Source organism: Tachysurus vachellii, chromosome 15 (assembly GCF_030014155.1).
Source record: "Tachysurus vachellii isolate PV-2020 chromosome 15, HZAU_Pvac_v1, whole genome shotgun sequence".
In the NCBI taxonomy this organism is placed as follows: domain Eukaryota; kingdom Metazoa; phylum Chordata; class Actinopteri; order Siluriformes; family Bagridae; genus Tachysurus; species Tachysurus vachellii.
Genome location: NC_083474.1, coordinates 7,073,253 through 7,085,608, shown reverse-complemented (window position 1 = coordinate 7,085,608; position 12,356 = coordinate 7,073,253). Strand labels below are relative to the sequence as shown.

The following is a 12,356-nucleotide window of genomic DNA, read 5'->3' as shown; positions in this document are numbered from 1 at the left end:
ACAAACTGCTGGCTTTCAGTGTGAGGTGTTTGTTTTTCCCTCTGCTGGTTCAAACTTAAACAGAATTGTTAGTGGTTGAAGATAACACCTTCTTTCCTTGCTTCCAGGTACTCTGGTTTCCTCACCAGTCCATTGAATTGTGTTGTAGGCTGATTGGCATCTCTAAATTGTCCAATGGTGTGTGACTGACACCCTGTCCAGGGTGTCCCCTGCCTTATGCCCCGAGTCACCTGTGATAGTCTCCAGGACCCCTGTGAATCTGTGTAGGATAAGTGCTAAGAAAATAGATGGATGGATGGATGAATGAATGAAAAGATGGATGGATGGTCAGTTGGATGTATGGATAGATGGATGGATGGCCGGATGGATGGATGGATGGATGGATGGATGGATAGATGAATGGTTAAATGAACAGTCAGATGGATGGACGGTCAGATGGATGGACGGAGGAATGGTCCGATGAATGGATGGATGGATGGATGGATGGATGGATGGATGGATGGATGGATAGATGAATGGATAGATGGACAGTCAGATGGATGGACGGAGGAATGGTCCGATGGATGGATGGATGGTCACATGAAAGGATGGATGGATGGATTGTCAGATAATTACTATGCTGGTGAGTGGAACAGATTTCCTTGTCTTCTTCTTACACAGAATAGGATTATTTGAATTATTATGTATAATTCTGTAATGCAGTGTGGGTTACGAGCTGTGGGACGTTACTATGGGACTTTAAGGAGGTCATAGAGGAGCAATAGATGGTTTCTTTATTAAATCAGCTTGGCTGAGAGTGGGCGTGGCTGAAAGAGTGGGCGTCGGCTTTGGGGGATTCTGATAGCTTACCAATTAGAATGATTTCATTAACTATTAAACAGCAAACAAGTAATTTCTCTCTCAAAAGTAAAAAAAAAATGCAAGTTGCAGGATTAGTGAAAAGAAATTAAAAATCAGAGCGTGGCTATTAGATTTGTCACAACACTGTCCGAGTTGAGTGAGAAACAGTTTAATAAGCAGGGCGAATGTATCACAGTGTTTGTTCACAGGCCTGGGCACTGACGCTGCTGTGTTTACTATTTACTCACAACTCAGAAGTGTGGATAATTGCACTATCCAACATTTCAATGACTCCATTTAAAGCACTCTGGCTCATTCCTTGTGCTTTTCCAAATAAACAGTACAAGTTTATGTAATGATTACAGTTTCATTTTTTAATTATACCTTATGTATGAAATTTTATATTCACGTTAGTTTTTTTCCTCGTGAATACTTTGTGTAAGTTGATCACGGAGGTGGAGCTTGTGCCAAGTGCAGACGTTCCACCAGAAATGGAATACATTCATTTATAGAAGAGGTGACTATAAGCAGCACTTATTAGTAAAAGAGTTAGTAAAATGAGCAAAATTAGTACAAGAAGGACAGACATCTTTCTGTCCCGCTCTCCCTTTCAGCTTCTCTCTCTCTTTTTCTTGCTCTCTCTTACCCCCCCCCACCTCTCTATCCGTCTCTCTCACTCACTCTCAGTCTCTTGCTCTCTTTCTCTCTCATGTTCTCGCTCTCTCTCTCATGCTCTCTCTTACCCCCCACCTCTCTCTCCATCTCTCTCTCTCACACACCCTTAGTCACTCTCACTCACTCTCACTCTCTTGCTCTCTTGCTCTCTTTCTCTCTCGTGTTCTCTCTCTCTCTCTCGTGTTCTCTCACTCTCTCTCTCTCTCTCTCTCTCTCTTTTTCTCACACACACACTCTCTCTCATCTCTCTCTCTCTCACACCCTTAGTCTCTCTCTCTCTCTCTCTCTCTCTCTCTCTCTCTCTCTCTCTCTCTCTCTCTCTCTCTCTTTCTCTCACACACACACACATACTCTCTCTCACCTCTCTCTTCTTCTCGCCCTCCTCTGACCCCCTGAGCTGCTTCTTGTATCAAAGCCAAAAAGAAAACAGGGCACACTGTCTTGTTGATGGGTTCATTGCCAAACTATCACCTACTGTACCGACATTAGAAAATATATTCAGCGCCTGCTTTTGTTGTCATGTCCAATGTCCACTCACCTTTTCACACATCCACTGCATGTATTGGCTTAACACAGTGATCAAGTCCTCAGTAGATCTATCAGAGTTTCAGTGGTGTGCCTGAGCAAGTGAAGGTAGGCCGTGCCTGTATAAAATGTCTCTTTCACTTCTGCTCATAGTGAGAACTGTCTTTTCATCACCAGCTAGCTGGCTTCCCAGTGTGCATCATCATTATTCTTAGGATGAAAACCGTTTTTTTTTTTTTTTTAACCTTCACATCAGTAGCTGGATTTAAAAAGAAGATCTGCATGTAGAACTTGTGATCAGGATTTTCAGTGACATTGAACTTTCAGCCACGGTTTTTCCCAAAGCCTGTCACTTATTACACATAGTACTAAATCCTCATAAAACTTTACGTCCTGTATTTTTTTTTTCCAGCTCTTAAGGACAGTCGTTTTCAGCTGGTTAACTTCTCTGACAACGAGCTGCGTGTGTCACTGTCCAACGTGACGCTCTTGGATGAGGGAAGGTACGTGTGCCAGCTTTACACGGACCCCCCGCAGGAGGCCTACGCCGACATCACCGTCCTGGGTATGTCAGAGGAGCTGTTGCAAATGTTAAAATTCATGATTATTGATTTCCCACATTGATCCTTTCAGTCAATTGAACCCGTCTAATTGAATCCCGCCATAACACAATATCAACCAATTACCTTCATGCCGTTTCCAATAACAAGGGTGATGAAAAGAGGAACAGATGTTGCGCTATTGATATCGGAGGTCTGCTTTTGGCAGCCATATTGACTGGATTTTTCTTTCGATTCTGAAAAGCCCTGTAGAAAGATTCAGGCTTTTTTTTTTTTCTTTCCTTTTTTTAATTTAATGAGCTTTTCACATTTAATAATACTGAATGATAGAGCTTTATTACAGACCATATTTGGACTTCCTGGGGAGATGAATGTAGATGAGCATGCTCCAAAGTCACTTCATTTCCTAAAACTAGGCAAGGCTGTACACATTCACAGCATGAACGCCGAACCCTGGCACCGAGCCCTGATATTAAATAAAAAAAAGCGCCGAAGAAATAAAAGCCTTATCACGAGGGATCTCACACTCAGTGTTTCACCGGGAACATGACTGCACATGTCACCGGCACACAGCGTGAGAAACATGAAGGCAGACTATAGAGGCAGGCACATGAGAAGGAAAAGTATAAAAACAGCAATACGGTGCTGTTGCAAGGAGCAGCTTGACATATAACACACTGACGTCTTGTTTGCAAACACAGAGCGACCAAAAAGCTGGTAAACAGATACGTCAGGGTCCAAAAGTAATTACTGCTGTCACAGATCCTTGGTGTAAAAAGAGCTTGAGAACTCTGCGGTGCTTTCTGGCAGTAGATGATTTCTATGACAGCGCAGTTAAATTTAAGGTAAACACATCTGAGCACTTTATTTTAAACATGACCAAGTTTATCTTCCAGGTCTCTATTGATATATCGCCATTGTGCGTCTGATAATGTCGTTTTTTTAATTTTTTTATTTTTCTTTTTAACCTCTCAGATCTTTGAGAAAGAGAATGTTGTGCAGCAGACTTTAGATCCAGACAGAGATCCAGCCGCAGGGGGACTCAAAGCCCGTATCTAATCCTGCTGCTGTTTATGCTCCTCCAGTTCCACCAGGCAACCTAATCATCGAGTCACGTGAGGATGTGGTGAGCGAAGGGAACGAGACTGAGATAACCTGCACGGCCATGGGCAGCAAGCCCGCCTCCAGCATTGTGTGGATGAAAGGAGATCAGATCCTACAAGGTCAGACTCACACACCGTCAATAGCACTTTTTTTTCCCACAACTCCAAGATCCCTAATCCGTCTTCACCGTTCCCATTCCGGTAATCCCGCGACGATTTGGGGAATTTCTTCGTAACCAGATTTCGACTAGGTGGCCACGCTCGTTCGAAAGTGCAGAAAAAGAATAGTCAGAGACGCGTGTTTTTTTCAGTGGGAGGTTTTGGCTCAGCTTAAATAAGTGGCTTTGAACAAACTCCAGCTGTTCCTCTCCCACTCAGCCGGCGCTACCCGCCTATTAGCTGACACCGGTTGAGGTTGTGTGATAAAGAGAGTCTGCAGGCTGCGTAATCTGCTCATGAATGCCTTTCTCCATTAAGACATGGAGGGGAGGAGTGGCGAGTAACTCAGAGACTACCTGGTGACAAGCGAATGCTTTCATTCTACCGCGCGCTTTGCTGAGCAAATAAATGAATCAGTAGGAGCCCTGAATTTCAGCAATGAGTCATGCAGGATGAGCAAGTCAAGAGTCAAAACTGGAAATGAAAGCAGGTTTAATCACTGGAGTTTGTCAGTCTATATATACTGCTGATAAATGTACGTCCAAATAAATTGTTTTGGCGCGTAAGGGTTCCGTATGGTGCTTATTTGGCAACAGAATATTGCTTAAAAATAATTAAACAAACAAACCAGCAAACAAACACAAGGTTATACCTGCTGTGCCCTTGTTAGTGGTCACAAATTTATGACTCAATATATTAAAATCACAGGAGCATGTAAAGGGAATGTTAAATGTTGAATAAACACCTCACAGAACTCGTCACCAAAACCATCCAGAATGAGGTATTTGTATTTGTTTGTTTGTGTTTTTTTTATTTTTTATTATTATTATTATTGCTTGCATGTGTTGAGCATCTACAACACTGTACAAGCCCCTGTAGAAGTCATTACTATAGAAGTTGCAGTTCTACCGAATGCTGATATTTACTTTAACTAATGCATTTCACTGTCTGTCTTCCGATCATTAGACTGAAACTAGAAGTTCACATACTTACAAGCCGGCTGTCAGTCAGTCTGTGCGTTGCCATGGCAACACATAGCACTCGTATCCATCTGCCGGATCCGACTTTGGAAACTACGTCTGTCGACGGAACAAAAATAAACAGAAATATTTGGCTAGGTTGTGTCATAAATGTCAGTCAATTATATTCCAATTAAATTAAATAATTTCTTTATTAACAGAGTTATTGTGTAAACGTGAAATCACGCTCATAATCGTGCTGCGGTACCAAAGATTGAGCTGCAGTACTCATAGCCGTGCCACTATTCATTGTAACAGCACTAGAGCTTGTGCGATACAACAGTACGAGAAACAAAGAAATCAACACTTTCTGACCAATCAGAATCGACTTTTTACACCAATACAATGCAGTTTCACACCATAGCTGAAGAATCGGTAGACTTGGAGCCAGGATCTAATCAAAGAGAAAATTTATTTCGCAACACAATGGCAACCTGCACACTCCAGAGTCTGTACATTTTCATCTAAATGTTTTTAATCAGAACAATTTTATACTGAGGTGTAATGAACACACTCAAGACCATATGGATGATAACGCTTAAAGGTGCGGTCTCTGTTGTTTGAGAAATGCTGCAGAAAACTGCATTGGGCCGCCAAACAAAACAAAAACAAAACTAACGTGTAGACAACGAGCAGAAAGGTGGCGTGTCTTGTCGAAATGGGCGGAGAGAGTGTTTAGTGCGCATGTGTGACATTAGCAGAAAGCAGTTTTAACATTGACATGGAGGATAAAAACAAAGAAAGAAAGCAAAGAAAGGCTTACGATAAGGTAAGAAGTAGTCTTTGTGCCTGAAACATGCACACACGCTCCAAGTCTTCTGTTTCCATGTGATCGGCAGCAACGTTACGACCTCTGCCTCTAACATTAGCTAAACCTTTCACAGTACAACACACAGTACTACAAAAACACATTTGTATTACCATAGTATTACTCATTGAGTTCATTTATTGATAAAAATATACCCTCGGTCAGCTGCCCCAACAGGTTCTGCCATAATAGTTGCCTGGGTTATACTTGGGTTATACTTGTCTGGTGTATGTGTGGGGCGGAGCTATCAAAACAGGGGTGGGACCCATTTGGGTTAGGGGCGTGTTTGTTTTGGTGATCTCAAATGTCAACATTGGTTTTCAAACAACGGAGACCCCACCTTTAAACCTAAAATAAGAGAAAAACAGAAAACCTTGCGACTGGCAAATACATCAGAAACGAACATACAGTAGGACCGTCAGGAGTTAGTAGGACAGTTCCATGCCAGACCACCAGGGGGGCCTTGGTAAGTGGTTTATTCATGTATCACTGTTATTCCTATGTGGGCGGTGCCATACTTTTTCTTAATGTGTTTTCTCACTTTCTCACCTCCTTTGTTTTCCCTTGATGTGCTGCTCTCATGGTCATTGTCAGTCATATTTATATATGTTAGTTTGTCAGAATAACGTCGTGTGTGAACCCGTAAGGTTGGACGCCATGTTATCCAGGTCTTTATGGCATGATTATGTTTTGTCTTTGTTTAGTTAAATAAAAGCAGTGCACGGACTGGGTGATGGAGCTGAGATCCGGGTTCGATCCCACCAATGGCGTCACCCATAATTGCACATTACAAGGACATATAACAAACTGATTTAAGAATAATGTAAAGAAAATATGACATGTATGCATCATGAGTAAGCAAAAAAACAACTTTATCGTATATATATTTCATTATTATGTGATGAACGATGATTTAATCATTTAAGTTGAAATGAATGTGATTTTTTGCTTACAGTCGCTTTTGCTTACATTTGCTTACATTTTTCTTAAATCAGTTTGTTATACAATGCATGTCTCCAGAAAAAGAGCAGTGGTGTAGGTCAGTGCTGAGCTATAATTATTTCCCCACTTCATTAGTTCCAAGTAAACTATCATCATCACCACTGCAATTAGTTCTGTGCCCTTGGAGCTTCCAGATTGTCTGAAATACGGCAGCATCGCCAGTGTGTGACTCGATGTGCGCCAACTGTCCTGGATGCTGTCCTCTGTTTCGCTTAAACCATGGATTTTTTTTGGGCATATAGATGACTAATTTCAAAATAATAGAACAAATATCTTAAATGCCTTTCCGCAGGATATAAAAGTATATATATATATGGTGGGAGTAAAAGAATTCTATGTATGAGTATGCGGTGATGTGATGATGCGATGTAGCGATGGCTCGGATGTCACAGTCAGTATACTGAGCATGACAGCAAGGAAATGTGTCTGCCACTTTATATGAATGTAAGATTTGTCTGGAGGTGATGGATCATTTCTCAAAGGCCTTCATCTGGGACTGGGAGTTATTAGGAGCCAGAGAGAGAGTGAGAGAGAGAGAGAGAGAGAGAGAGAGAGAGAGAGAGAGAGCAAGCGAGCTTCCGTTAATGGCTGCCTTGTCACTCATGTGTTTTTCTCCCAGGTGAGGAAACAGCCGAGGAGACGTATGACAGGATGTTCACCGTCACTAGCAGGCTCAGACTCACCGTCTCCAAGGAGGACGATGGAGTGGCCGTCATCTGCATCATTGACCATCCAGCTGTGAAGGACTTCCAAACCCAGAAATACCTGGAAGTGCAGTGTGAGTCATTGCTCAAGCATGCAGGGTCTAGTGTTTGATGCAGAGTAACATTTTTCTCATCTGTTGATTGCTTAACTCATGAGTTTATACTTATGAGGAATCTCAATACTGTCAGGATGATCATATATACATCACATGGTACTGTATAAGCAGCAGTTTAAACGGCGTTACTCCTTTTCTCCTAATAACTTCTGTTCTTGAGTCTTCATACTGTATAAAGTGTGAACAGGATTTTTTAATTATTTGAGAACATTCTCAGAAATTTAAAGTCAGTTTCTTAAAGATGTGTTCGGTTTGATTCAGCTTTATTTGTACAGTATAGCGCTCTTTACAACGGACTCAGTGACAAAGCAGCTTTACAGAAATATGAAAATTTGTTATATAAGTTATACATTTTTAAATGGATCGCTAATGAGCAACGGTGGCAAGGAAAAGCACCATGAGACGAAATGAGGACGAAATGCTGAGAGGAACCAGACTCTAAAGGGAACACATCCTCATCTGATTGACACCAGAGAGTGGGGTTCTAAATCATTTCCCTTCTATAAGCATGTACTAAATGATCAAAAAGTGCGATTGCATAACCAGGATATTCCTTCTAGTTATTTATTCTGTTTGCGATGCTTCAGTGTAATTGTACAGCTGTCAAACCTGACAAACTCTATCCAGGTCTTTGGAGTTTGTGCTCTAAAGCAGCGCTGTGGACACAACAAAGCAGTCGTTTTATAGTATGTCTTGTGTTAATAACACAATTATGTGATGTGGAGCGATCATTTTACTGCAATCATTTTTAGAGTGATTCATTAATTAAGCTGCAACTTTGCAGGAGTTATTAAAGGGAAGCAGATAAACGCCTACAGCATAAAGGGAAGAATGCAAGAGCAGTATATATGCAGCTCGTCTTGCCAAAGAAGTGCTGTGACATGCATACATTAGCTATAAATCAACATTTTGTATACTAATGTGGCACAGAAATCTGGGTAAAATCCTAAAAACAATTCATTAATTAATTATTAGAAGAAAAAATGATTTTGATACAAGGAGGAAATTTGTATTTTTTTGGTTATAAGTTATTAACCTGGACAGAGCCAGGGGATTTGCTTTAATTAAAACAGGCTTTGTCTTGTTATGCCTCAGTTTGATAAAGCTAGTCTCCAAATAGCACGGTAATTGAGGGTGATCAGTGCACCTTATTGCCGGCTGTGGAAAGTCCCTGAAAGGCTGACCTAACCTTTTGTAATCTTTGTCGAATATTAATTTATTCCGAAGGCTGACTGCACGAGCTGACCTTTGTGAAGAAAAGACAGGACAGGATCAGTCTGACTGTAAAAAGCTTGACATTTTGACAAACACAGATAAAAACTGAAGGAAGATGAAAAACGTTTTTACAGTACACCACCACTAAATAGACAGTTTGAATAGAAGTCGGTGACCTCAGCTTGTGCATCTGCTACCCAAGGGAGAAAGATTTCCTATAAAAGTCATGCAGTGCAATGCCCAGGTCTGGGTTTTTATAACAGGCGTATATCAAGCAATTTCACAGGTACGCTCTGAATTTGTTGTTGAAGTCAATAAAATTCTGAACTTGCATCTTTACTGCTGTTTGCAGGGATGACGAGTAAAGTTAAGAAGATCAGCAACAACAAGAAACTGTTACACACGCATTTACAAGTGCTTGTTAATATGTTTTGTCTGAGTTGTTCATGAGTCTTTTGTTTTTCCTGAGCAGTTTAACTGCACACTGTTCAGAAAAAATCCTCCAGCTCATCCACATTATTTGCTTTTCCAGCATCTTCTGCATATTTTTCCTACAGCGTCGGTACTACACACATACACATCTGTTACAAAAGGTAAAACATTCACTGATGCTCAATAAGGTAATGGGGGATGGATGTGGTAGCATGATTGGAAGGTTGTGAGTTCAAATCCCTATATAAGGGCGAGATAGAATAGGAAAATAAGGGCGTCTGCCAAATGCCATAAATGCAATGAATTCAGCACGATATATTAAGCGCTGGGGGGTGTAAACTTTTGAACTGGATGATCAGTGTAAATTGTTATTATTTTGTCTAGTGTGAAGCATGTAAATATCTTATGTAGAGTCTGAAGGACAAAACTTAAAAAGCGAAATAATCATTGACACTAATCATCTTGTTCAAAAGTTTACACACCTCCGGATTTGATTGTATTGTGTTGACTTCTTGACCAACAGTGAATGTTTAAACTGAGTGTAATAGTTGTGCCCTAAGTTCTCCGAAGTTTGTAAAGATGGATCTGAACATCATATATCTTCTGTTGGAAAGAAGTCAGTAATGTAGAAGATGCTGGAAAACCTGTGCAGGACCTGAAGGGTTTTTTCTGAAGAACAGTCTGTAACAAGAGACTCAGGAACTCACAAGACATAAATAAAAAATACATCCTCTTATTATTTAAACAATTTGGCAAGCATGTGTCAGTGTATAATCCTAATTCGAGGTGTGTACCTAAAAACCTCTGTTGTATTCCTCATTTGCTTATACTGAACATTTGCTTATATCTTCTTCATCTCTATACTGTAATGATTTCAAACTGATGTCTTCCAGTAAAGGAACATTCACTCAATTCACTCAACTGCTGTTATTACATATGTGTAAATATGTTTATTAGATCCTGCTTTGTTCAGATTCCTATATTCTTGCACAATGCATTGTCCAATATACAGCTTCCACACTGGTTGGCACTATTTTGTGTATTTGTGTACACCTGTAGTGTTTTGTGTTGTTTCTTTGCACTGTAGTTAGTTTGCACTAGGTTGCACAGATGCACTTTATGTGGCTAGGACAACTTAATTTCAGTCCTTCTGTGTAGCACCATGGTTCTGGAGAAATGTTGTCTCATTTCACTGTGTACTGCATCAGCTATATATGGATGAAAAGACAATAAAAGCTTATTGACTTCTTGACTTGACTTGAACTCAATGCATGACTCCTCAGGACGTTTTTTCTTGCCAATTTCACCTCTGACTTGCTCAATATGGATCCAGATTGATGCCTGGATTTCAGTAAATCTGCTTGTGACTATATATTATTAAAAGCACTGGATGACAAAGTGGTGTAAATTATATTCAGTTCACATGAGAGAACCAGAACGTTGAATCACAGCTTCAGAAAGAAAGTCTCTGATTTGATCATCTCTGACTGTCCTGAAGACATCGATCCATTATTGATCGATAATGCTAAATTTTAAAATGTTAAGATTCTAACTGAACCACCATTTTCTTCAGATAAACCTGAGGTAAAGATTGTCGTGGAGTTTCCAGAGGGCCTGACAAGAGAAGGGGAAAACCTCGAGCTGAGCTGCATGGCAAAAGGCAAACCTCAGTGAGTCTTAAAGTGATCCGTCCTTTCCTAATTCCCATATATGGGATTATTTTAGACAGCGGATCTTAACCTGTCTGCGAGCAAGACCCATTTTTTTCAAAGTTTGTGACAGTTTTTTGCGACATCTTCTAAATAAATAAAGATTCATATAATATGAAACAACGTTCAATGTTTTATTCATAAAGATTCAAACTAGATTTAAAATTCAAGATTTTTGTTTGTCATCTACACAGTAATATGATGCAGTATACAACTTGCAGTGAAATAAAAACCTGGGCTACTCCTCTGAGAATGTGCATAAAAATCGACTAAATTGAAGAACTATGTTAAAAAAAAGAATGAATAGAAATAATAAGAAATAAAAAAAGGTAATAGAATGTGATGCTCGGTATTTTTCATGTCACATAGGCAACTAAGTTACATGTCATAACAATTCAGAAATATCTTCAACCATGAGTCAGGCTCTGTACTTGTACTTGTTCTTGACATGAAATCACTCCATGACATGATCAGTAGTCCAGCTATGATGACTGTAAACCACATATTGCTAAGCCCATGTGACTTCTAATCAGCATTTAATTAGATATATCATGCAACCCATAGGCAGTGCCATTAGGTGAATATTTTAGGTGCTTGCTACTGCTTTGGACCCTCTGAGGTGTCTTAAAAACATGTGTTTAAAACATCAAGTGTTTAATGTAATAATGATTAGAACAGAAGCCTTCATGTGAAATATACATGATGTGTCTAACCCTTTATCTGGGGCCGCAGTCCACAATACCCAATGCATGTCAACCAAGCAATCAAGAGCATTGGTGCAGGATCACATGGAGTCCCCAAGGACGTGTTCAGGAAACATGTGGCTAACACATCAAACACAATTATAGATGTCCATGTGTAATGCTGGATCTCATTCGCGTAGTAGTGTATTGTATGTGTGTGTTTGTGTGTGTGTTTAATGTGCACGTGTTCAGGTGGTATAAGTTGAATGAAAGCTTGTTATTCTCTCTCTCTCTCTCTCTCTCTCTCTCTCTCTCTCTCTCTCTCTCTCTCTCTCTCTCTCAATTGTCATTGTGCTGTATTTACAGGCCTCATCAAATTAACTGGTTCAAAGTAGATGATGATGTTCCCTCCCACGCCGTGATTACAGGCTCTGATCTCCTCATCGAAAACCTCAACAAGTCCTACAACGGGACTTACCGATGTGTGGCGTCCAACTTAGTTGGAGAAGCGTACGATGATTACATCCTCTATGTCTACGGTATGTACATACGCTTGAGTCTGTAAATCAATCAGTCATGCTTTCTATTTTACACCATCATAACCATCAGGCAGAATAATTTCTTAAAAAAAAAAAAAAAAACACCATTAACCTTAGTAACAGTGTTAGTTACTGACAATGACGGTGTCAATTTCTGGAGCAGAAAAAAAAATTGGCTTGTTGGATGGTTTACATGCAGTTTTCTGTTTCACTTTTTTTTCTTTCAAGCAAAAAGTAATTCTTTCTTTATTAATAGATAAATATTAG

General features: G+C 40.1%; 1 protein-coding gene across 2 annotated transcripts in view; it reads left to right on the top strand.

The window, feature by feature from the left end:
- Window positions 1–12,356, top strand: part of cadm1b (cell adhesion molecule 1b) — a 180,354-nt gene that overhangs the window by 131,998 nt on the left and 36,000 nt on the right. For both annotated transcript variants that reach the window (XM_060888143.1, XM_060888142.1), the window contains exons 4-8: window positions 2,453–2,605; window positions 3,686–3,823; window positions 7,311–7,469; window positions 10,732–10,828; window positions 11,917–12,089. In XM_060888143.1, the coding sequence (XP_060744126.1) occupies window positions 2,453–2,605; window positions 3,686–3,823; window positions 7,311–7,469; window positions 10,732–10,828; window positions 11,917–12,089 (720 nt within the window). The remainder of the gene's footprint in view (window positions 1–2,452; window positions 2,606–3,685; window positions 3,824–7,310; window positions 7,470–10,731; window positions 10,829–11,916; window positions 12,090–12,356) is intronic.